This window comes from Protopterus annectens, chromosome 7.part1, assembly GCF_019279795.1.
Source record: "Protopterus annectens isolate FY-2018-M chromosome 7.part1, PAN1.0, whole genome shotgun sequence".
NCBI classification, from domain to species: domain Eukaryota; kingdom Metazoa; phylum Chordata; order Ceratodontiformes; family Protopteridae; genus Protopterus; species Protopterus annectens.
The window spans coordinates 498,708,096-498,733,695 of record NC_056740.1 but is presented as its reverse complement, the minus strand read 5'-3'; the positions used below and the strand labels follow the sequence as shown (position 1 = coordinate 498,733,695).

Here is a 25,600-nt window from a genome sequence, read left to right as displayed (position 1 = left end):
CTACGAACTGTACATGATCAAGCTATAATTTCCCTTAGAAAAACCTTTAGTTTATCCTGGATTCAGGATCCTAGGCAGTGAAACATTTTCCTGCAATACATTTGCTTGGGGACACGTAGCTGAAGTCACATTCGGCTGCAGAACATGTGGCTTTTGCAAATTTCTTGTGGGCAAACAGCACTATGCCCACAGCTTCAATAAATAACTGCATGTGGGTAGGGGAAGCAATGTGTGTTGTGCGTGGTGTACAGTAGGTGCTTATGCAAGTACAACATGAAGTGTGCTACAGCATGGAGGAAATCCTGTATGCAACAGTAGTCACACTTATGCTTCACTATGTGGTTTAGTAATGTTCCCCAGACAGTCCACACGCACAGACCATTATAAAAGGCACTGCCCATTAGGCACTATATCGGTACTGCCATGCACATGCTCACTGGGCAGCCTGCTGCTGATGCCTGCCCTACTGCCTGCCATCTCTTGGTGCCTTGGAAGCCATGGACATTACTTTCTGCCTGTGCATTTGATTATTGAAACTGTTGGCATGGTGCTGAATGCTTCTCTTTGCCCACTGGGAATTTGCAACAGCCATGTGTCTCTGCAGCTGAATGTCACTTCAGTCATGTGTCCCAAACCAAATGTATTGGGGGCCTGAACCCGTTTATCCCTAACTGCATCATGGCTCGAGCCTCTGCAGGCATCTCCAAAACAGTGCTCTTATCCTCTGCCTGAAAGCATAAGATTCATTCTCAGAACTGTCTCTTTCCAAATCAGTAACATACCTCCAAACTTCTAACTTTTTTTCAGCTTTCAGACATTCATTACTTAACAGTAACTGAAGGCACCTTATTTGGAAAGCAACCTCAGCTACTATTTGCCACACATTTCCTTAGCAGGTTATACGTAACAGTGAAAACCACTTGACACAAACAAGCTGCTTTAGACATCTGCAGAATAACAGCAAAATTCATAGCGACACTGCCTCTAACAAAATATTCCTTCTTTACTCCATAGTTAAGAGTAAGGAAGTAACTCAAAATGTAATCAACACAAAAACAGTTAAATGACAAGACACAAACAGAAAATTTACAGTTAAAATAATCCACCCCAAAAATAATACATAGATAACAGTACATATATAAATAAATATGTTTCTACAAGGTACGACTAAAGTAAACAGGATCCAACTGCTATTACTGAATTAATATTGATATTTCACAAGGAAATGGTTCACAGTCTCAAGGATTTTTTCTTTTATTGCAACATTTATGTTGCTCCATGTATATGCTTGTATCTCGTCTTTCTCATAAAATTTGTCCCGTCTTTGGATAAAAAGTATCTTCAGACCACTTTACCCACCCAATTATCAAACAAAAAAAATATATAAACAAAACAAAAGTATATTCGTAAGAAAAGTGAAAATGGCTCAGATTTGTAATGAAAGCTCAAATTAACTTAATTCTGAGGGATGGAACTGTCAAATCTACCCAACAGGTAGTAAAGCCATGGGCTCTGGATCCTGCCGGGTAGTAAAGCCGTGTGTTCTGGATGCTGACAGGTAGTAAAAGCCGTGTGTTCTGGATGCTGACAGGTAGTAAAGCAGTGTGCTCTGGATCCTGGCGGGTAGTAAAGCAGTGTGCTCTGGATCCTGATGGGTAGTAAAGCAGTGTGCTCTGGATCCTTATGGGTAGTAAAGCAGTGTGCTCTGGATCCTGATGGGTAGTAAAGCAGTGTGCTCTGGATCCCGACAGGTAGTAAAGCAGTGTGGTCTGGATCCTGACGGGTAGTAAAGCAGTGTGCTCTGGATCCTGACGGGTAGTAAAGCAGTGTGCTCTGGATCCTGACAGGTAGTAAAGCAGTGTGCTCTGGATCCTGACAGGTAGTAAAGCAGTGTGCTCTGGATCCTGACAGGTAGTAAAGCAGTGTGCTCTGGATCCTGACGGGTAGTAAAGCCGTGTGCTCTGGATCCTGATGGGTAGTAAAGCCGTGTGCTCTGGATCCCGACAGGTAGTAAAGCAGTGTGCACTGGATCCTGATGGGTAGTAAAGCAGTGTGCACTGGATCCTGATGGGTAGTAAAGCAGTGTGCTCTGGATCCCGACAGGTAGTAAAGCAGTGTGCTCTGGATCCTGACGGGTAGTAAAGCAGTGTGCTCTGGATCCCGACAGGTAGTAAAGCAGTGTGCTCTGGATTAGAATTCACTCCTGAGGTTGCCAGCATTTTACAGAAACATGATGTGGACACTGATAAGGCCTGAGCATCAAAAACGTACACAACAGCAGAGCTAATCTTTAACATTTTCTTAAACAATTACTACCAAAAAAACTGACACCTGTATAGATTACGTAAATTGACTTTTTTTTTTTTTTAACCAGCAATGGAAAATATGTAATTAAGCATGCATATCTAAATGTGCAAAAGTTTACACACTTGTACAAAAAGATGCATGCACACATCTTCACACATACACTCATGCATGTGAACTTCAGATAAATGACTTAGAAATATAAACATTGCTTGCTTACTCTGAGGGCTGAGCACAGCATATCTGACTCGCCAAGCTCTTTCCTTAACGACTCAATAATTGCATTTCGTTGATCAAGGCTGTCTCGCAAGGTGTCAATAATAGACTGATATTCTCTTTTCTCCTTATCTGTTGAGAAACAACACATAAGTACAAATTAATTTATTTAAGCATTAAAACGTTCAGTTTACAGATACCAAATGATAACGCTGAATCTGAAACACTGAATTTGATAACATTATTCCTACTTACTTCAAGGCCTAGAACACATCAATTTTAGAGGCCCCAAAAGGCTATAAAATTTACCTCAAAAGAAAGTCTAAAAAATTACATGAACAAGGAACATATCTCTCATGATAATTTTGCTAAAACGTAATCTTTAAACTCTGACCACATCACAGCCAATATTCACAAAATGTTTCACACCTGCCTAAAAATCCTATTTCTATTTTAGTGTCACTGGGTTTAATAAAGTACCTACTCAGAAAGATATGTAGGCATATGCACTTAAAAGCAAAGCCCTGAATTTTGTAAAAACAAAGTGGGAGTGAAAAACAGATGGAAAGAAAACAAGCAAATCTGCCACAAAAGGTTGTTTACTTCAGCAACAGTGTAATTGCATAGTTAAACCATAAATGAAAGTTCACCATAACGATGCAACTATGTTGTCGGTTTTCATCATTCTTCACGATATGGGTTTTGGATCCGACCTTGGATCCAGCTTTGGCCACTTGCATAGACTTTGGCAATGTAGCTTGAGCTCTTACCCTTGCCCATGATCCCCTCTCCAACCTGGGTTACCGGAGATCGTGTTTGCCCTCTATTCCACCTGTTTTCCCACATCACAACACAGTAAGAAGGCAGTGGAACGACAAATCAAATTCCAGATGGACTAGAAGGAAAGGAAGAAAAAGGCTGCAGCTCATCGGAAAGGCAGGAGGGACAACACTCCTCAGGACATAACAGAAGTCCAAATGTTAATCTTTCACAAAGGAAGTGGGTTGGAGGGCGGGAGGTTGCAGAAGCATGAAAACACACACAGACGCATCATTATAATGAGTACGTAACTTTCATAACCAGATGTTGTCTTTATTGTCAGCTCCTCAAGTAATAGGACAGAGTCCACAGCTAGAGAAACATCAGGGTGTTCCTCAAGGAAGGATATTCTGGAGCATGGCAGAGCCAAATGCAAACCTATCACTAGGAAATATGTCCAGTTTGTAATGAGCAATATAAGGTATGCCTATTAGACCATGCTTCAGCTCCACGAACATCATATATGGAAGCTCTGTACCAGAAAGCATAGGATGTGGCCACAGATCCGGTACAATCAGCATTAGGCAGTTTAGGTAATGTTAATCTTTCCTTCCAATGAACAAATAAAATGCAGTCAGTGAACCAATTAGCCAAATTAACTTTGAGACTACCTTGCCCAATTTGGCTTTGTAAAAGGAAACAAATAGCTGATCCGATTTTCTGAAATCTTTGTTTCTGTGGAGACAGAATTTAAGCTTTCTGTGAACATCCAACATGTGCCGCAAATATTCTTCTTTGTTTGACTTATTTGGAAAGAAAATAGGAAGGTGGACTGACTTGATCTATAGCAGTTTCTGAAGCCACCTTAGGTAAAAAGGAAGGACTAGTATGAAGGGGACATCCTGTCCTTGTGAAAGATCAGATACGACAGATGGGAACAGACAGCCTAGAGTTCTTATACCCACCTGGCCATTGTGATCACAACCAGAAAAATGGTTTTCCAAGAGAAAAAGTCCACCTTAGCAGACGGCTCAAAGGAGTACCGAGTCAGAGCTTAAAGTAGTATTGTTAAATGCCATATAGAAGTAGGAACTCTAACAGGCAGCAACAGCAAGAAGGTACCATTGAGAAAGGATTTACATAGTCTTGATGTCAAGGACAAACTGTTTTCTCCTATGTGAAAATTAAAGACAACTGCAAGTTGGAGCATTATCCCATTATGATAAAATAACTAATAGCTCCGCTATTGAAATGGAGGCAGGAAAATCAAGGGTAGCTGGAACAGGTACTGAAAATGGGTCTAGTGTTTGCAGAGCCCAAACGGAAAGTTTTTTCCATTTGCTCTTTTAAATCTTTCTAGCAGAATCCTTCTGAGAGGATGTGTCGAATTGGGGAAGAAAGCTTTGAATTTCTGTTCACCACTGGAAGTGGAAAAACTATACAGTTAACTTGAGCAACCAAATGTCTGGAAGAGTCATCCCCTGATGGCTGAGACAGTAGATCCAAAGATGGACCCAACACCCCTGGCTTTTCCACTGAGACTTTCTGAAGAAATTTGGGAATGAGAGGAATGGGAGGAAAGGCATAAAGACCAGGGGGCTGATCATGAATCAGAGTCTGTCAGTGATCCCCCCACTAGCGGGATCAGAAAGAAGTACCTGCTGAACTTGGAGGCAAGAGTGGAAGTGAAGAGGACACAGCACGATCGGCCCCACTGAAGAAAAATCATTTCAACCACTACAGCGTTGAGAGACCACTAATGAGGGAGCACAATCTACCTGCACAGTTTGTCTGCTTATGGACTTCCCTGGGATATGTGCTGTCAAAAAGAAAGCAACCAGAACAGATCACCCACTGCCATACTCTCAATGCCTCTCGACACAATGGGTAGGATCAGATTCCCCCCAGTTTGTTGATGTACCAGACTACAGACATATTGTCTGTCTGAACAGCAACTATCCCTGGAGGGACAGCATCATGAAATGCATGTAATGTTAATAGGACTGCTCTCCCTTTCCTGGAAACTGATAAGACTAACCTCCAAATGAGACCAAGTTCCCTGGAGTATCCTTCCCAAGTAATGCCCTCCCAATCTAGCTGGGAGATGCCTGTAGTCACTGTGGTTTGGGGAGCTGGAAGGTTAAAAGGGGGACCCTGAGAAACTTATTTTGTGGTGATCCACCAGGCTCTGTGTTCTGTGCAATAACTGTAATCCACATCAGTGTTTTCATGGGATATTACTGCAAGCATCCACTGCAGTACCCTTGTGTAATACACCTTGCTAAAGGTATTACAGTTATGGAAACTGCCATAGATCCAAGAAGATGCACTACTAACCCTGCTGGAGGAGAGGGAGGAAATGAAAAAGACAATGTGGTATGCTTGCTGGTAAGTTTGCGATCTGTGCCACCATATTCAAACAAGCACCAATGAACTCCAGGACTTGCATGAGTAACAGCTAAGACTTAACATAGCTCACTGTGATTCCCAGTTGAAGACATAATAGGCGCAAGTAGTCCCTGGCTTGAATCAGTAGAAGGTTGGTGGGAGCAGATGAGCCAGTCAACAAGATACAGAAATACCAGGAATCCTAGTGATCTCAAGTGAGCTGCGACCACTGCCATGCACCTGGTGAACACCCTGGGGGCTGTGGTGAGGCCAAAGGGCAGGGCCCTGAACTGGTAATGACGGTCTCCCAGTTAGAAGTGTAGGCATCTCCTGGATCACCTCTCTATTTTGATGTGATAGTATGCATCCTGGAGATCTTTCAGAATAACCAGTATGCATCCTGGAGATCTTTCAGCATACCCAGTATGCATCCTGGAGATCTTTCAGCAAACCCAATCATCTTTGTGCAACAGAATGGATTGAACCATGACTATTCGGAACTTAGAATGTTTGATGAATTGATTCAAGTCTCCGAGATCCAAGATTGGTCTTGGGTCCCAGTTTTTCTTTGGCACCAAAAAAAACATGGAGTAAGTTCCAAATCCATGCGGCTCTAGGAGGGTCATTTGGATGACTCTTTGCCAGTAGTTTTTCCATTTCTGCAGCTAGTACATTCCTTTGACTGGGTAGAACATTGGAAATTTTTCTGGGCCAAATGTGGCAGCCTCTGGATATTATCCTCGACACCCAAGTATCTTTGGTGATGGCTGTCCAAGAATCTTGGTGCATGGATAGATGCCCTCCTGACTGCCTCAAGGCGCAGCAGTCAGGCAAACTTTCAAGAGGGCAGAAAAGGCTCCTCAGAGAAAAGACCTCTGAAGCCTTGGTGTTGCAGGCCTCTTCTGTCATGTGGGAGATGTCTACTGTTAGTTTTCCTCTGCCAGGACGGAGGGGGACCTGTTCCCAAAGGAGTCCTGGGAAGACCCTTGCAACTTGCAGAACCAAATCTTCCTACCCCCTTTCTGGTTCCATGAAAAGGTCCTTTGAGGGGTTTAGAAGCATATCCCTATGGCAGATAATGTCTTCCCATCCTGCTCACTCCTAGACAGAGTTTCTTTCACCTTAGGGCCAAATAAGGTGGATTCATCAAAGGAAGCACAGATGAATGATGACTTGAAGGGCTCCACAAAATCAAATGTGCATCCAAGCATGCAGTCTCATGGCAATTCCTGAACCCACTACTCTCGAAGCTCCCTCCAAGGCATGAGAAATCAGCCTCACAGAGAAACTGAAAGGGACTGTAGGGTGGCCAGTTTCAAAGAAACAATCTTGTCTTCCTCAGGCATGTACCCTGTGAACTTGTTCAAGTCTCTCAGAAATCCAGTTCCATATGCCAAACAGTTCAGTGATCTCATGGCAAAGGTCACTGAAGCATAAATGCATTTCCCAAAGTCTAGCATCCTGGACTCTGTTTGGGGGATGGACAGATGCATTCTGTTCGGCAAGTTGCTTCTTGGTGGCAGCTGCTACCACTACAGAATCTACTGGGGCATGATCCTTTGGCACCACCAGGTATTTGCATTTTGGGATTGCCTCTGTGCCATCCAGATCCTTCCAAGCCTGGATGGAAATCATTCCACCATCTCATCCACTGGTAGGACTACCCAGGAAGTAGCAGAGCCAGCTCCAAAAACCGCAAAAAAAGAAAAGTTGTGTAAAAATCTTACCATAACCATAGATGCCCTTCTCGTCCATGTTGCAGTATTCTGCATATGGGTTTACCCTTCAGTCTTGCGTACGTATGACCAGTATCCAAAAGCTATCAGTCTCTCTGTGGTGAGTGAGATGTCTGACCGTAGGCAAGATTTCGTGGGCCATAAAGGTGACATCGGCACTCACCAGCCCTCAGAACAGAAACCCCAGGAAGGGAAATCATTTGCTGACAGGAGGGGAGGGAGGGAAGGAATACTGCAACAGGGAAGAGAAGGACATCTATGTTTATGGTAAGATTTTACACAACTTCTCTATGTCCTTCTGTTCCCATGTTGCAGTATTCTGCATATGGATGAGTGCCAAAGCTCACTGAGATTGGGGTGGTGGTCTAGAGGCAGATTCCAGGAATCCATAAAAGATAGCCCTGGTGAACCCTGCCCTGGAACTGGAGAGGTGGTCAAGTTTGTAGTGTGTTTGGTGAAGGTGTGAACCTGAAGACCAAGTAGCAGCTTCCAGGATAGAAGAGGTATTCAGGCCCTTGAAGACACCTGAAGAGGCTATTGCTCTTGTGGAATGAGCCTTAATTGTACCCTGCAGAGACTTATCATGGAATTGGTAACAGAAGGTGATGGCCTTGGAGATCCAAGTAGAAATAGTCTGCTTGGTCACAGTCTTCCCCAGGGCTCTGGGGTGAAAGGATACAAAAATTTGGTCAGCCTGTCTGATAGGCTTGGTATGGTGCAGGTAGGATCTGATTTGCCCGTGTACATCCAGGAAATGCAGCACACACTCACTGTCTCCTTGTGGGTTTGGGAAAAAAGGCAGGTAGGTGTATGGCCTGATTGAGGGACAGGTCATTAACTACCTTGGGCATGAAGGATGGGTTAGTCCTGATAGAGTGACCCTGTCCTTGTGAAAAACGAGGAATAGCCATAAGGGCTTGGAGTTCAGACACTCTTCTGGCTGAAGTTAGGGCCACTAACAGAATAGTTTTCTTGGTTAAATGCTTTAACGAAGCTTTATCAGCTGGCTCAAAGGGCAGTAGCATAAGCTTCTCGAGCACGTAGTTAAGACCCCAAAGGCAGGGGAGAAGGTTTCCTGGGGGTCCTAAGGTGAAATACTCCCTTGAAGAAGAGATTTTTAAGGAAGTCTGGATGCTAATGGCGGATCCAGAGGCAGGCATGCAGAAAAAGCAGACAGATGGGCTTTGATGGAAGAATAAGCCAATCCAGTCTTTAGTAGCTCACACAAACAGGACAGCACTAGAGGGGTTTCGCTGAGAAGAGGGTCCAGCTGTCGTTTATGACACCACATAGTGAAACGTTTCCACTTATGATTTCCATGTATTTGGTTTCCTGGCTTCCTGCAGGGCACTGACCACGTCCTCATTGTAAAGGTGTCTGAATGGGATCCTATCAGCCACAGTGTTAGGTGCAGAAGCTGCCACTGTAGATGGATTAGTGACCCTTTGTTCTGTGTGAAAAGGTCCACTCTGGGGGGTAACTTGTGGTGACTGCCCCTGGACAAGTGAAGGGGTAAGAGGAACCAGTGCTGTCTGGGCCAGTAGGGAGTCACCAGCAAGATTTTTGGGTTGTCCTACTGAATTTTTAGCAGTACCTTTTAAATGAGTGGGAAGGGGGGAATGCATATAGATATTTCCCCTTCCAGAAAATTGAGAAGGCATCTTTTGCCAGTGCCTGTGGTTCTGGTGCAAAAGCCAAGAAGTTGCCTGTTGATGGTGGAGGCAAACAGGTCTATTTGAGGTATACCCCACTTGTGGACCAGGACCAGGAAGACATCTCTGTGAAGCATCCAGTCGTAGGTGTTTGTGCTGGTTCTGCTCAAATAATCTGCCTGTGTGTTGTGGAGAGAGGGAATGTAGGTCGCCTATAGGGTGATTCCCTCTGAGGTGACCAATTCCACAACCAAAAGGGCTAGTCTGCAGACCAGGTAGCACTTGGATCCCCCTGCTTGTTGATATACCACAGTAGAGTGGTGGTGTCTGTGTATATCAGAAGTGGCCCCTTTTGTAAGAAAGGGAGAAATGCCTGGAGGGCTAGAAGGATTGCCCTCATCTCTCTGGCATTGATGTGTTCTGATTTGAGGTGCTGTGGCCAAAGGCCCTGCACCGGTCGGTCGCCGAGGGTTGCTCCTCACCCCAGGTCTGAGGCGTCTGTGTGAATGACCTGAGTGGTTGAGGTGGTTGGACAGGAAGACCCAGGTTGTGGTTAATCTGAGCCAACCACCATCATATTTCCTTTTTCAAGCAGGGAAGAAAGGGCACAATGTGCTCCAGAGGCTGGTTGTGTTGCTTCCAGACTGACCGAAGGTACCACTGTAACAGTCTCATGTGCAGTCTTGCTAAAGGAAGCACGGGTATGGTGGCTCCCCATGTAGCCCAGACGTTTGAGGTACTGCCTTGCACTCAACTCTGTGGAGTGAAGGACCTGGAGAAGGTGTTCTGTCAAGGAACTCACTTTTGGTGGGGGGTAGGTATGCCTCCATGAGATCTGAGCGGATCCTGCACCCAAGGAATACAATGTCTTGTGTTGGTTGAAGATGGGATTTTGGTAGGTTTATCTGAAATCCCAGTGATTGAAGGAGGGTCACCATGAACTGGATGTGCCCTTGAAGGGTTTTCTTGGCTGGCAGCCTGGATCAGCATGTCATCCAGGTAGGGGAATATCTGTATTCCCTTTGTCCTACAGTAAGCCATCACAGGTGCCATGCATTTGATGAAGACTCTGGGTGCAGTGGAGAGTCCAAAGGGCAAGGCAAGCCATCACAGGTGTCATGCATTTGATGAAGGCTCTGGGTGCAGTGGAGAGTCCAAAGGGCAAGGCAGAGAATGGCAAGTTTGAGGTACCCACCAAGAATCTCAAGCATTTCCTGTGGGAGGCTTGATTGGGATGTGGAGGTAAGCATCCTTTATATCTAAAGTAGCCAGGAATTCTTATGTCATAATGAGAGGGAAAAGGGGGGGGGGGGGCAGAGTTAGCATTTTGAAAGTCGGGACCTTTAGAAAAAGATTGAGATAGGAGAGGTCTAGAATGGGTCTCCAGGGTCCGCCCTTCCTGGGGACCAGGAAGAGCCTTGAGTAGAATCATCTTACTTTTGCAGTAGAGGGGACTGTCTCTATGGTACCCTGATCTAACAGGGTCTGGACTACTGGTCGCAAGAGGTGCAGTTGCTGAACAGGTGGTCAAGGTATGCCTCACCCTATGGAAGGGGAGACCAGGGAATAAAGTAACCATTTTAAAGTATGGACAAGACCCACTTGTCTGAGATGAGATGGGTCCAAACAAGGAGACAGTGAGAGAGGCGAGCGGACAGTGGTATAGACGAAGGTGGCAGAGGTGGCAGGTAGACAGATGCTACCTGCCCTGTCCTGAAAGGGGGGTCCTCTGGCTAAATTGCGCAGGAGTGGGTACCAGTGTCGGCGAGGCCAGTCTGGAGCAATTAGAATCATTTTTGGTTTGTCCTGTCTGACTTTTAGTAGGACTTTGGAGAGCAGAGGCAGAGGGGGAAAAGCATAGACTGATAGGTTTTTCCAGCTGAATGACAGAGCATCCACTTTCCAAGCTTTTTTGTGATGAATTCTTGTGCAGAATTTGTCCAATTGATAGTTCTGGGGAGAGGTAAAAAGATCTATGTCTGGGCTCCCCCATTTGCGTGTCAACATGTTGAAAACTTGTGGTTCCAGTTTCCATTCGTGTGAGTCCATAAGATTTCTGCTTAGTTCGTCTGCCAGACTATTTAGTTTTCTTGGCAGGAACTGACTTGTAGATGTGTATAATAAATCAAGGCCGTGTTCCACAATGCCATGGCTAGTCTGCAAAGGGGGTAGGAATGTGTACGCCCCTACTTGATTATGTACCACATGACTGTGGTGTTGTCTGTTTTTATCAGTAGTTGTCCTGGATGAAGGTAGTCTTTTGAAGGCTGTCACAGCTTTCTGTACAGCTAGCATCTCTTTCTGATTGATATGTAGGTGCATTTGATTTGGGCTCCATTTGCCCTGAATACATTTCCCTGCCAGATGTGCCCCCCAAGCATAGTCTGATGCATCTGTAGTTAGGGTTTGGGCAGCAGGGGGTGGAGTAAATGGCAGTCCCTTGTTTTGGTGACAGGCCTCTGCCCACCATAGGAACTCTAGCTGCAGGCAAGGTATAATAGGAATCATTGCTTCCAGGCTGTGACAATGTTGACTCCATAAACTTTTTAGGTACCACTGAAATTTCCTCATATGCAGATCTTGCATATGGAATTAGAATAATGCAGGAGACCATGAACCCCAAGGCCTGCAGAATTTGTCTTGCAGATAGCTGGGTTTTTGTGGCCACCTGTTTGAAGTAAGTCATCAATTGAATTTGCTTTTCTGGCGTAAGGTTAAGTCATCTGGGCAGTTGTATTCAAGCTTGCACCCAGGAATGTAATTTTTTGCGAGGGTACCAGTTGTGATTTCTTTTCGTTTATGGTGTACCCTAGACAAGTTAGAACCCTTTTTACAAACCCCAGATGCTTTAGAAGACTGTCCTTGTTTTCTGCTTGAATTAGACAATCGTCCAGGTATGGATAAATTTGAATATTTCTTTGTCTGCAAAATGCAATTACTGGTGCCAGGCACTTTGTGAAGACCCTGGGCGCAGTAGATAAGCCAAAGGGCAGTGCAGAGAAAGTACAGTTGAGTACACTTACCATAAATGTAGATGTTAGAGTGTATTCACTGTTGCAGTCATTACATTTGGGTAATCTGCTGGCAGGTTGCCCTCAGTCAGCCTGAATTTCAAAGTCCTGGGTCCTGCGTCATTTGCTGTCTCCTCTTCCATGACATCAGGTCGTCAGGGGTATAAAACAAGCAGCCGACGCCATTTTCTTTAGTTTTTCTTGCCCCAGATGTCAGGTGCCCCCAAAAAGGTAGGGAAAAAAAATATATATATATATATATATATATATATATATATATATATATATATATATATATAAACTATATATACATGCATCAATATAAACTTTACCTTCATCTACCAGCAAATACACCACATAGGTTGTAGAAGATAAAGGAAAGAAACTCCAGAGTGAAAGGGGGATGCAACAGTGAATACACTCGAACATCTACATTTATGGTAGTGTACACAACTGTGCTATGTTCTTCGTGTTTCACTGTTGCAGTCATTACATTTGGGAAGAATCCAAAAGCTATGGTTGGGAGGCTGGAGCTAAACAGCATTAGGTGCGGCTATAAGGCCCTGCACAACTGCAGTGGCAAAGCCTGCCCTGGACTTAGAGTAGAGAGGGAAATGATAATGCTTTGTAAAGGTGTGAACAGAACTCCAAGTAGCCGCCTCTAAAATGTCTTTGGTTGGTACTCCTCTGAGGAAGGCTGCTGAAGTGGCTGCTGCTCTGGTTGAATGTGGCCTAATGCCCTTAGGTACTGGCTTGCCATGTTGTGAATAGCAGAAACGAATGCAGTGGCCTATCCACTTTGAAATAGTCTGCTTTGAGATAGCCTTTCCTTGTGATCCTGCAGCATATGCCACTAGTAATTGCTCTGTCTTTCTGAAAGCTTTGGTTCTGTTCAAATAGAAGTGTAGCTGTCTGTGTATGTCCAAAGAATGCAGAATTCTCTCCCACTTATTCTGTGGGTTTGGATAAAAAGCTAGGCAGATGAATAGTTTGGTTAAGGGCCACACTGGACACTATCTTAGGCATAAATGTCGGGTTTGCCCTCAGAGAAACCCTGTCTGGATAAAAAAATGATAAAAGGTTCCACAGCCATGAGTGCCTGTAGCTCTGAGACCCATCTTGCAGACGTTATTGCTAGGAGCAGAGCTGCTTTCCAAGATAAAAACTTTATATCAGCTGTAGCGGCTGGCTAAAAAGGAGGCAGGGTGAGTTTTTCCAAGACATAATTGAGGTCCCATGCAGGAATTGGTGATCTCCTTGGAGGCCTTAAATTTTTGGCCCCTCTGAGGTACTGCCTTAATAAAGGATGAGAAAAGATTGGTGGCTCTGTATTGTAATGAGCCGAAATGGCAGAGGCATAAATTTTTATAGATGAAAAGGATAGGCCTTTGTCCAGCATCTCAGTCATGTATTGCAAAATCTGAGGAATATTTGGTACAGCTGTGTCAATTCCTTGTGCCTGGTTCCAAGCACAGAATCTCTTCCATTTTCCAGCATAGGATTTTCTAGTACTAGGCCTCCTGGCCTCCAAAATAACATCCATCACCTCTTTGGTGAGAGGTGTGTTTTGTATGACTACATTATCCGCCATGCTGCCAGATTTAAGGTCTTGAGTTGGCTGTGCAGGATCTGATTGTTCCGCTGGGACAGTAGATGGGGCACTTGAGGTAAGGTCCAGGCTGGGCACTGAGACAAGTTCCTTAGGATTGGATACCAGTACTGGCATGACCAGTCTGGGGCAATCAGTATCATTTTTGGCTTCTCCTGCCTGACCTTTGGGAGTACCTTGGGGAGGAGAGGCAGAGTTGGAAAGGCATATAATGTTAAGTTTTTCCAGCTGAAAGACAGGGCATCCACTTTCCATGCTTGTCTGTGTTAAGTCCTTGTGCAGAATCGCTTTACTTGGCAGTTGTGAGGTGAGGCAAACAAATCTATGCCCGGGCATCCCCATTTCCTTGTTACCATGCTGAAGACTTGTGGATCCAATTTCCACTCGAGGGGATCCATGAGGTTTCTGCTTAGTTCGTCTGCCAGAGTAGTTATCTTTCCTGGCAGGAATTGTGCCTGCAGATGCACTTGGTAAGTCAATGCTGTGTCCCACAAAGTCATGTCTATTCTGCAAAGGGGGTAAGAATGAGTGCCTCCCTGCTTGTTTATATACCACATGACCGTGGTGTTGTCTGTCTTTATCAGTAGTTGTCCTGGATGAAGTAGGTCCTTGAAGGCTGTCAGGGCATTTTGAACAGCTAGCATCTCTTTTTGATTGATATGTAGATGCATTTGGTTTGCGGACCATGTGCCTTGAATACATTTTCCTGCCATGTGGGCTCCCCAGGCATAATCCAATGCATCCGTTGTTGATGTCTGTGTGGCTGGGGGTAGAGTGAATGGCTGTCCCTTGTTCTGGTGACAGGCCTTCGCCCACCATCGAAACTCCTGTTGCAGGCAGGGAATGAGAGTAACTATTGTTTCCAGGCTGTGGCAATGTTGAGTCCAAACACTTTTAGGTACCATTGAAGTTTCCTCATATGCAGTCTTGCATATGGAATTAGTAGGATGCCATGAAGCCCAGATAACTGGGCCTTTGTTGCCAACATTTTGAAATAGGTAGTCAGTTGCCTTTGTTTGTCTGGCGTGAGATAAGCCATTTGGGCAGTTGTATTTAAACTTGCACTCAGGAATATTATCTCTTGAGAGGGTACTAGTTTTGATTTCTGTTAGTTGACTGTGTACCCTAGGCATGGTAGTAATCTCTTTACAAACACCAGATGCTGTAGTAGTATGTCCTTGTTCTCTGCTTGAATGAGGCAGTGGTCCAAGTAAGGATATATTTGTATTCCTCTTTGTCTGCAGAATGCAATTACTGGTGCCAGGCACTTTGTGAAGACCCTGGCCGCAGTAGATAAGCCAAAGGGCAGTGCAGAGAATTGGTAGTGCATTGAGCCAGCTTTGAATCTGAGGTATCTTCTGCATGTTTGCCTGATTGGGACATGCAGGTATGCCTCTTAGATCTAAAGTCACAAGCCAAGCCTTCTTGCCCAACATGGGCAGAAACTGCTGTAGAGTCAACATTTTGAATTTTGGAATATACAGATATGTGTTTAGAATAGATAGGTCCAGTATTGGTCTCCAGGCTTTGTCGTTTCTGGGTACCAAGAACAGTCTTGAATAAAATCCTTGTCCCTGCTCTTGCTCTGGTACTTGTTGAATGGCCCTCATGTCCATGAGGGATGAGACTTGTTTTTGTGCCTCTGCCCATTGATGTTTTGGCAGGTCTGGCCAACCGTTTACCCTTGGCAGGGTATGGAAGTGAAACTTGTAGCCTTGTGACACTATGTTTAAGACCCATTTGTCCTGGGTTATTATGTGCCAATCTTGAGAAAAAAAGTGCTAGTTTTCCCCCTAAAGGTGCTGCCAGAAGATAAGTGCTTGGCGCAGGCAGGGGGAAGTCATTGGGACTGTTTCCTGTATGGCTGTGATTTGTCTTCTCCAGTTTTGGAGGTAGAAGCACCCAATTGTTTAGACCTGTACTAACCTTGGGACTGGGATCTGCCTCTAGGGCGTCTGTATCTGTCCCTTTGTGGCCTGTCTGACACTGGAAAGGACTGATTCTTTGTAGGCCAGTGTCTGCTAAATCTTGGTGGCTGTACCTGTAAGAAATCCTTAACTGTTTGCATAGATTTAGCTTTGTCCTCCATTTTCTTTAACACCAAACAAAGCATCATGCTGTAATGGAGCATCTAATAATTTTGCTTTAACATGATCAGGTAGATTTTGTTCCTTTAACCAAGCATGCCTCCTAATGACAGAACCCGTAACTGCGGCCCTGCAGGAGGCCTCCAGAGAATCAAAACCACATTGCAAAGTATGCTTTCCAACTTGTTCAGCTGCATGCAATAATTCCTGCACTTTTGTTTTCTGCACATTCAGAATTTATCAACATTTTTTGTTTAAGCAGTGACATAATATATTGCTGATATTTGAGCATATGAAACTGACAATTTAAAGCCCTTATACCCAGGGTAGCAGAAGTGTAAATCTTTTTTCCCCATCTGTCCATTGCCCTGGAATCCCTGTCAGAGGGAGTAGGGTTTTTTTTGCAGTGGAAGCCTTGACCTCTTTGGGACCCTGAGAGAGAGTTTCTGGGTCAACAGCAGGGCTTTTGAAAAGGAATTTATGAGAGTCAGGAACCCTGTAGTACCTGTCCGGCTTAACAGGAGCTGGAGATAAGGAGTCAGGGGTCAGGCTGGACTCTGAAAATACATCATCTACAATGTCTAACACAGGTGGAATAGCTAGGGGCCTGGGCCTGTGTTGTGGTAGTAAAAGGAAGTCTCTGAGCCTTTTCTTAGATTCTGAATAATCTTGGCTCTCCCAGTGAAAATGCTCCCTCAAGGTATGTAAAGTTTCCCCAAAAGAATAATCCTCAGGAGGAGAGGCTGAAGGGATTGATTCTTCAGCATCAGAATCCTCATAGGGAGGAAGAGAGTATTCCTGATCAGAAGAGGAATCAGATGAAATGGAAACCTGATCTGAAGATTCATATTCTGTCTCTTGCCTAGGCCTCTTATCAGGAGGGGGATGGGAACCCCTGATCAAAGTAATTAGGTCTTCGGCCATTTTGAGCATCTGTTTTTTAGGCATGGAGGCCTGTCCATGAGGCTGTTGTACTTGTTTCTTTGTCTTTAAAGGTGCTTTAGTCTTTGCCTTTGAAGCTGAAGTCGTTTTAACATACAATTGTGTAGGTCTGAAAACACCCTCAGAAGCCGATGCCTGCTCAGCAGCTCCGGACCCATCTGAGGGAATAGCTTCCAAAGGTCCAATACCTTGAGCTTCCAGCGGCCTGGTCGACTCCACGTGGGTGTCGGTAGCGGCCTGTGAGTCTAAGGTAGCAGTAGTCAGGGGCTGCAAAGGCGCCTCACTGAGAACCGACGACTGGCTTAGAAGAAGCCTCGTCGGTTTTGGACCTCGGATGCCTGTCCTTTTCCTTGCGTTTCTTGCGAATTCCGGTAGTCGGATGGCTATCCGACGACATTGTATAGTTAAATCTTCTGCCAAAATAGTGAAATAGAAAATCGCACCGATGCGTAATAGTGCGTTGGTTAAATCTAGAACAAAACCGACAACTAGCAACGTCGTGGTCAGGGCCTAGGCAAGGAATACAGTAAGAATGCAAGTCCTTATGAGGTATTTGCTTCCCACAAGAAATAAAATTATTAAGTTTTTCTGACATCGGTCTGGAGCAAGAAAAAAAGTTTACCCAACGGGGTACTTAGCTTTTAGTGAAGACTTCAGATCTGAAATTCGAACATGAAAATCTCAGGAGTCGGCCGACCGGCACTTGCGAACTGCTTTTGCTTCAGGCACCGCGTGGCAAGAAAGACTGAAGAAAATGGCATCGGCTGCATCTTTTATACCCCTGGCGCACTGACGACAGGGAAGAGGTGACAGCAACCGACGCCGGACCTAGACTTTGGAATTCAGGCCGACTGAGGGTAGCCTGCCAGCAGGATAACCCAATTGTAATGACTGCAACAGTGAAACAAGAACAACATAGAATGCAGTGGCTTATCCACTTTGAAATAGTCTGCTTTGAAATAGCCTTTCCTTCTGATCCTGCAGCATATGTCACTAGTAATTGCTCAGTTTTTATTAGAGCTTTATTCCTGCTCAAGAAGAATCTTAGCTGTTTGTGTATGTCCAAGGAATGCAGAATTCTCTCCCCCTTGTTCTGCAGATTTGGATAAAAGATTGGCAGATGAATAGTTTGTTAAGAGCCACAGTGGAAACCACCTTGGGCATAAATGCTGGATTTGTCCTCAGAAACACCCTGTCTGGGTAAAATATGATAAAAGGCTCCACAGCCATGAGGGCCTATAGCTCTGAGACTCTTCTTGCTGAAGTAACTGCTAGTAGCAGAGCTGTTTTCTATGATAAGAACTTTATATCAGCCGTAGCAGCTGGTTCAAATGGAGGCAGGGTGAGCTTTTCCAACACATAATTGAGGTCCCATGCAGGTAATGGTAATCTTCTAGGAGGCCTTAGGTTTTTGGCTCCTCTAAGATACTGCTTTAGTAACGGATGAGAAAAGATTGGTGACTCTGTATTGTAATGAGCCGAAATGGCAGAGGCATGGATTTTAACTGATGAGAAAGATAGGCCTTTGTCAAGCATCTCAGTCAAGTATTGTAATATCCGAGGAATATTTGGTTCTGCTGCATCAGTTCCTTGTGCTTGATTGCAAGCACAGAATCTCTTCCATTTATCAGTATAAGATTTTCTAGTACTAGGCCTTCTGGCTTCCAAAATGACATCCATCACAGCTTTACTGAGAGGTGTTGTTTGTATGACTACATGATCAGCCATACTGCCAGGTTCAGTGTCTGGAGTTGATTGTGCAGGTTCTAATTGTTTTGCTGGGACAGTAGTTGAGGTCTTTGAGGTAAGGTCCACGCTGGGTATAGAGACAAGTTCCTTAGGATTGGGTACCAGTATTGGCGGGGCCAGTCCGGGGCAGTTAGTATCATCTTTGGTTTCTCTTGTCTGACTTTTAGGAGGACCTTGGGAAGAAGAGACAGAGGAGGAAAGGCGTAAACTGATATGTTTTTCCAACTGAAGGATAGGGCGTCCACTTTCCATGCTTGTCTGTGATAAGTCCTTGTGCAGAATATTTTCAATTGATAATTTTGAGGAGAGGCAAATAGATCTATGTCTGGGCGCCCCCATTTCTTTGTTATCATACTGAAGACTTGTGGATCTAGTTTCCACTCATGAGGATCCATAAGGTTTCTGCTTAAATAGTCTGCCAGAGTATTTTGTTTTCCTGGCAGGAAGTCAAAGCTGTGTCCCACAGTGCCATGGCTAATCTGCAAAGGGGAGTATGAGTGCGTGCCCCCAGCTTGTTTACATACCATGTGAACGTGGTGTTGTCCGTCTTTATCAGTAGTTGTCCTGGATGAAGTAAGTCCTTGAAGGCTGTCAGGGCATTTTGAACAGCTAGCATCTCTTTCTGGTTGATATGTAGATGCATTTGTTTTGGGGTTCATATGTTCTGAATGCATCTTCCTGCCATGTGGGCCCCCCCAGGCATAATCTGATGCATCTGTTGTTAAGGTTTGGCTGGCAGGGGGTAGAGTGAAGGCCCGTCCCATGTTTTGGTGACATGCCTTTGCCCACCATAGAAATTCCTGTTGTAGGCAGGGAAAGAGAGGAATCATTGTTTCCAGACTGTGACAATGTTGACTCCATACACATTTGAAGTACCACTGAAGTTTCCTCATATGCAGTCTTGCATATGGAATCAGTAGGATGCAGGATGCCATGAAGCCCAAAGCCTGCAGTATTTGTCTTGCAGATAACTGGGTCTTTGTTGCCATCAGTTTGAAGTAAGTAGTCAGTTGCCTTTGCTTGTCTGGAGTGAGGTAAGCCATCTGGGCAGTTGTACTCAAGCTTGCACCCAGGAATTTTATCTTTTGAGAGGGTACCAGTTGTGATTTTATTTCATTTATTGTGTACCCTAGGGCATGTTAAAAGCCTTTTCACAAACGCCAGGTGTTGAAGAAGAATATCCTTGTTCTCTGCTTGAATGAGACAGTCGTCCAAGTAAGGATATATTTGTATACTTCTTTGTCTGCAAAATGCAATTACTGGTGCCAGGCACTTTGTAAAGACCCTGGGCACAGTAGATAAGCCAAAGGGCAGTGCAGAGAATTGGTAATGCATTAAGCCAGCCTTGAATCTGAGGTATCTTCTGCATGATTGCCTTATTGGGACATGCAGGTATGCCTCTTTTAGGTCTAATATCACCAGCCAAGCATTCTTGCCCAGCATGGGCAGAAGCTGCTGCAAAGTCAGCATTTTGAAGTCCAGGTATATGTTCAAAATCGATAAATCCAGTATTGGTCGCCAGGCCTCGTCCTTTCTGGGTACCAAGAACAGCCTTTTGAGTAAAAACCTTGTCCTTTTTCCTGTTCTGGTACTGGCTGAATAGCCCCCATATCCATGAGGGACGTAACCTGTTTCTGTGCCTCTGCCCATTGATTTTATGGCAGATCTGGCCAACCATTTGCCATTGGCAGAGAATGGAAATGGAATCTGTATCCCTGTGATACTATGTTTAGCACCCACTTGTCCTGGGTTAACAACTGCCAATTTTGAGCAAAAAGTGCTACTTTTCCCCCTAAGGGTGCTGCCAAAAGATAAGTGCTTGGTGAAGGCAAAGGGGAAGTCATTAGGACTGTTTTCTGTAGGTTTGTGCTTTATCTCCTCCAGATTTGGATGTAGAAGTGTCCCATTGCTTTGACCTGTATGAATCTTGTGCCTGGTATCTGGAACCCTTAGGGCGTCTGGATTTGCCCCTTTGAGCTCTGTCTGACGCTGGAAAGGACTAATTTTTTGTAAGCCAGTGTCTACTGAATCTTGGTGGCTGCACTTGTAAGACATCTTTTACAGTTTGCATAGACTTTAGCTTTGTCTTCCATTTTCTTTAAAACCTCTTCTGCCTTAATACCAAACCGAGTATAAAGGTGCATCTAGTAATTTAGCTTTAACATGATCATGCAAATTTTGTTCCTTTAGCCAGGCATGCCTCCTAAGCACAGATCCAGTAACTGCGACCCTGCAGGAGGCCTCTAAGGAATCAAAACCACATTGCAAAGAATGCTTTCCAGCCTGTTCAGCTGCATGCAATAATTCCTGAAATTCTTTATTTTCTCCACATTCAGAAATCAACATTATTTTCTGTTTCAGCAATCCCATAACATGTTGCTGATACTTGAGCATATGAAACTGGCAGTTTATGGCCCTAATTGCCAAGGTTGCAGATGAATAAACCTTTTGTCCCCATCTACCCAGTGCCCTTGAATCTCTGTCAGAGGGGGTAGGATTTTTGGCTGTTGAGGCCTTAACTCCCTTTGGACCCTGTGAAATAGTTTCAGGATCTGCAGCAGGGTTTCTAAATAAAAATTTGTGAGAGTCAGGACCCTGTAATATCTGTCAGGCTTGCTGGGAGCCGGAGGTAAGGAGTCAGGGGTCAAGCTCGACTCCGAAAACACATCATCCACAATGTCTAAAACAGGGGGTATGGCTAAAGGCCTGTGCTGAGGGAGAAGAAGGAAATCCCTGAAACTCTTTTTTGATTCTGAGAAATCTTGACTCTACCAGTGAAAATACTCCCTCAAAGTATGCAAGTTTTCTCCAAATGAACAACCCTTAGGAGGTGATGCAGACGGTATAGACTCCTCTGCATCAGAATCCTCATAGGGAAGTATAGATAATTCCTGATCAGAAGAGGAATCAGAAGAAATAGAAACCTGATCTGAAGATTCATAATCAGTGTCTTGCCTAGGCCTCTTATATGGAGGGGGATGGGAACCCCTGATCAAGGTAATAAGGTCTTCAGCCATTTTGATCATCTGTTTTTTAGACATAGAGGCCTGTACACGCGGCTCATCGTTTTTTTTAGTTTTAGAAGTTGTTTTTGTCTTTGGTTTTGCAGCTGTCGTCGGTTTGATATAAAAATGGTGAGGCCTGAATACACCCTCAGAAGCCGGTGCCTGCTCAGTGGCTCCGGACCCATCCGAGGGAGATATATCCGTGGGTCCAATACTTTGAGTATCTTGCGGTATGCCGGACTCCAACTGGGTGTCGGCAGGGGCCTGCGACTCGAAAGTAGCGGGTATCAGGGGCTGCGAAAGTGCCTCACAGAGTACCGGCGTACCGGCGACTGGCTTAGGAGAAGCTTTGTCATTGGTTTTGGACCTCGACTGTCTCTCTCTGTCCTTTTCTTTGCGTTTTTTATGTACTCCGGTAGTCGGATTGCTATCCAACAACATTTCTGGGTAGTTAAATCTGTTTCCAAAATACTCTGAGGTAAAAATATACCGACGCTTAATAGTGAGTTGGTTAAATCTAGCACAAAACCGACAGCCAGGCACGTTATGATCAGGGCCTAGGCAAGGAATACAGTATAAATGGAAATCCTTATGATGTATTTACTTCCCACAAGTAATACAATTATTAACTTTTTCTGACTTGAGTATGGAGCAAGAAAAAAGTTTCCCCAATGGGGTACTTCGCTTTAGTGAAGACTTCAGTTCTGAAACTCAAACTCGAATATTTCAGGAGTCAGTCGACCGGCACTTGCTAAATGCTTCTGCTTCGGGCACAGCACGGCAAGAAAGACTAAAGAAAATGGTGTCGGCTGCTTGTTTTATACCCCTGATGACCTGACGTCATGGAAGAGGAGACAGCAACCAACGCAGGACCCAAGACTTTGGAATTCAGGCCGACTGAGGGCAACCTGCCAGCAGATTACCCAAATGTAATGACTGCAACAGTGAAACACGAAGAAAGTACAGTTTTGTACCTACCATAAATGTAGATGTCCGAACTGGATAGCATCTGCAGTCATAACAAGTGGGTTGTCCTGTCGTCAGGCAGCCCTGCAGTCGGCCGGATTCCAAAGTCCGGGTCCGGCTTCGGCTGATGTCGCACTCCACCCGACGTCATCTCTGTTGGTCTTCGGGTATAAAAGCATCAGCCGACGCCATTTTCCTCAGTGTTTCTTGCCCCAGATGCCAGTAGCCCTCTTGCAGGCTAAAATTTGGATAGATGCCAATGTTTCCAAATAGATAGAGGTAAACACAAAAATAAGCATATATGTACATATATACAAACAAATACACCATAAAGACTCCCCCAATAGCTAGCTATTAGGAGGGTAAACACCCTAGGAGTACCACAGAGGGAAGGAGGGAGGGTAATCCTGACTGCAGATGCTATCCAGTTCGGACATCTACATTTATGGTAGGTACAAAACTGTACTATGTCCTTCATGGATGCATCTGCAGTCATAACAAGTGGGTAGAATACCATAGCCAACTAGGGAGGAGGATAAAAGTAGATTATGGTGTGTTTAGGATCCCTTGCAGTACAGCAGTGGCAAATCCTGCTCGGGATCTGGAATATAGAGGCAAATTATAATGCTTGGCAAATGTATGCACGGAGGTCCAAGTAGCCGCCTCAATAATGTCTTTGGTTGCCACTCCTCGTAAGAAGGCTGTGGTAGTGGCTGTTGCCCTTGTAGAATGAGGTCTTATGTTCTGTGGAATTGGTTTTCCATGGAAGGAGTAACAGTATCGTATGCAATTTCCTATCCATTTGGAGATTGTCTGTTTGGAAATAGCTTTTCCTTCCCTTCCTGTTGCATAGGCTACAAAAAGTTGGTCAGTCTTTCTGCTATTTTTGTTCTGTCCAAGTAGTAGCGTAGCTGTCTATGTACATCCAAGGTATGCAGTATTCTTTCCCTCTGTTTTGTGGGTTGGGAAAGAAGGTAGGTAGGTGGATTGCCTGGTTTAAAGATACTCTGGATACCACCTTGGGCATAAATGTAGGATTAGTCCTCATGGACACTCTATCTTGGTGGAAGATTAGGAAGGGTTGCACTGCCATTAAGGCCTGTAGTTCTGAAACCCTCCTTGCTGAAGTAATTGCCAGTAGGAAAGCAGTTTTCCATGACAGGTGTTGTAGGTCTGCTGTTGCTGCTGGTTCAAAGGGTGATAGTGTCAACTTTTCTAGCACAAAGTTTAAATCCCAAGCTGGTAATGGTGGTTTCCTTGGAGGTTTTACATTCTTGATTCCTCTGAGGAACTGCCTGAGCAAAGGGTGCGAAAAACAGGTGGATCAAAGCTGTATTCTGCTGAAATAGCTGATGCATGTATCTTGATGGAGGAGTAGAACAGGCCTGAATGAAGAAGTTCGCCAGATACTCCAGAATGTTAGGCATATCTATGTTTGACACATCTTTTCCTCTTTCCGTACTCCAAATGACAAACCTTTTCCATTTTCCAGCATAGTTCCTTCTTGTTGAAGGTCTGCGTGCTTCAAGAATAATGTCTTTAACTCTTTGGGAAAGTTCTGGATTAGCTGCTGCTATGTGATGTTCCATGCAGTCAGTTGCAGCGTTTTAGGTTTGGATGTATGATGCTGTAGTTGTTCTGAGTTAACATCAAAGGCATCAGGGTATTGGCCACATATTGTTCCGAGACATGCTCTTCAGTAGTGGGTACCAGTGTTGTCTTGGCCAGTTTGGAGCTATCAGGATTATCCTTGGACGTTCTTCCTTGATTTTTAGTAGTACCTTGTGTATCAAAGGAAGAGGTGGGAATGCATATGCTGTTAGGCCTTTCCAGTTGAAGGAGAGTGAGTCCACTTTCCATGCTAGTGGGTGGAATGTCCTTGTGCAGAATTTTTGAGCTGGTGATTGAGAGGTGATGCGAATAGGTCTATCTGGCACATTACAAATTTCTTTGAGATGGTCTTGAAGATGTCCGGGTGCAGCTTCCATTCGTGGGCATCCGGGTGGTTCTGCTTAATATGTCTGCTAGAGTATTGTCTTTCCCCGGTACAAATATTGCCTGTAACTGAATGTTGTAGCTGAGTGCCAGGGTCCACAGCTCCAAGGTCATTCTGCATAGGGGGTATGAATGAGTGCCTCCCTGTTTGTTGATGTACCACATGACTGTGGTGTTGTCTGTCCTTATCATCAACTGGCCCTCTTTGAGGAATGGTTTGAACTTTTGGATTGCCAGTTTTACTGCCAGCATTTCTTTTAGATTGATGTGTAGGTGAAGTTGATCCTGTGTCCACAATCCTTGCACGCATTTGTCCAGCATGTGGGCCACCATCCTAGGTCTGAAGCGTCTGTTGTGATGGTCTGGCTTGGTTGACATCTGCGAAAGGGTAGGCCTGGGTTTGACTGGCATGCCTGAGCCCACCATAGGAACTCCTGTTTTAAGCATGGAATTAGTGGGATTTCTGTTTCTAGACTGTGTCTGTGTTGGGACCATAAATTCTTTAGGTACCACTGTAGTTTCCTCATATGTAGTCTGGCAAATGGGACCAAGATTATGCATGATGCCATGAAGCCCAAGGCTTGTAGAACTTTTCTTGCTGTTAACTTGTTCAGTTTTGTTAGTGCCAAGAAGTAAAGAGGAAGTTCTTTTTGTTTTTCTGTAGTCAGGAATGCCATTTGTTGTACTGTGTCCAATTCAGCCCAAGAATGTCCTTGTTTGGGATGGTATCAGCCTTGACTTTTGTAAATTGACTGTGTATCCCAGTCCTTGTAGCAAGTAAATGACCCTTTGTAAATCTGTTGTCAGCTTGCTTTTGTTGTCCCCTTGTAGTAGGCAGTCGTCCAGGTATGGGTAAATTTGAATTCCTGTAGTCTGCAATGGCGATTACTGATGCCAGGCATTTTGTGAATACTCTGGGCAGTAGATAAGCCAAAGGGCAATGCTGAGAATTGATAGTGCTCTGATCCTGCAAGAAATCTGAGGTATCTTCTGCAGATTGGTCGAATGGGGACGTGCAGGTATGCCTCCTTGAGATCTAGAGTTACCAGCCAAGACTCCTTGCCCAGCATGGGAAGAAGTTGCTGTAGGGTCAGCATTTTGAATTTTGGGACAATGATGTATGTATTTAAGGTGGACAGGTCGAGAATTGGTCTCCAACTTTTTCCTTTCTTGGAACTAGG

The 25,600-nt window shown here is 44.6% G+C and overlaps 1 protein-coding gene across 1 annotated transcript in view; it reads right to left on the bottom strand.

Annotated features, from left to right (window-relative positions):
• Window positions 1-25,600, bottom strand: part of LOC122807606 (TRAF interacting protein) — a 676,961-nt gene that overhangs the window by 483,886 nt on the left and 167,475 nt on the right. The window contains exon 5 of the mRNA XM_044078516.1: window positions 2,525-2,652. Coding sequence (XP_043934451.1) covers window positions 2,525-2,652 — 128 coding nt within the window. The remainder of the gene's footprint in view (window positions 1-2,524; window positions 2,653-25,600) is intronic.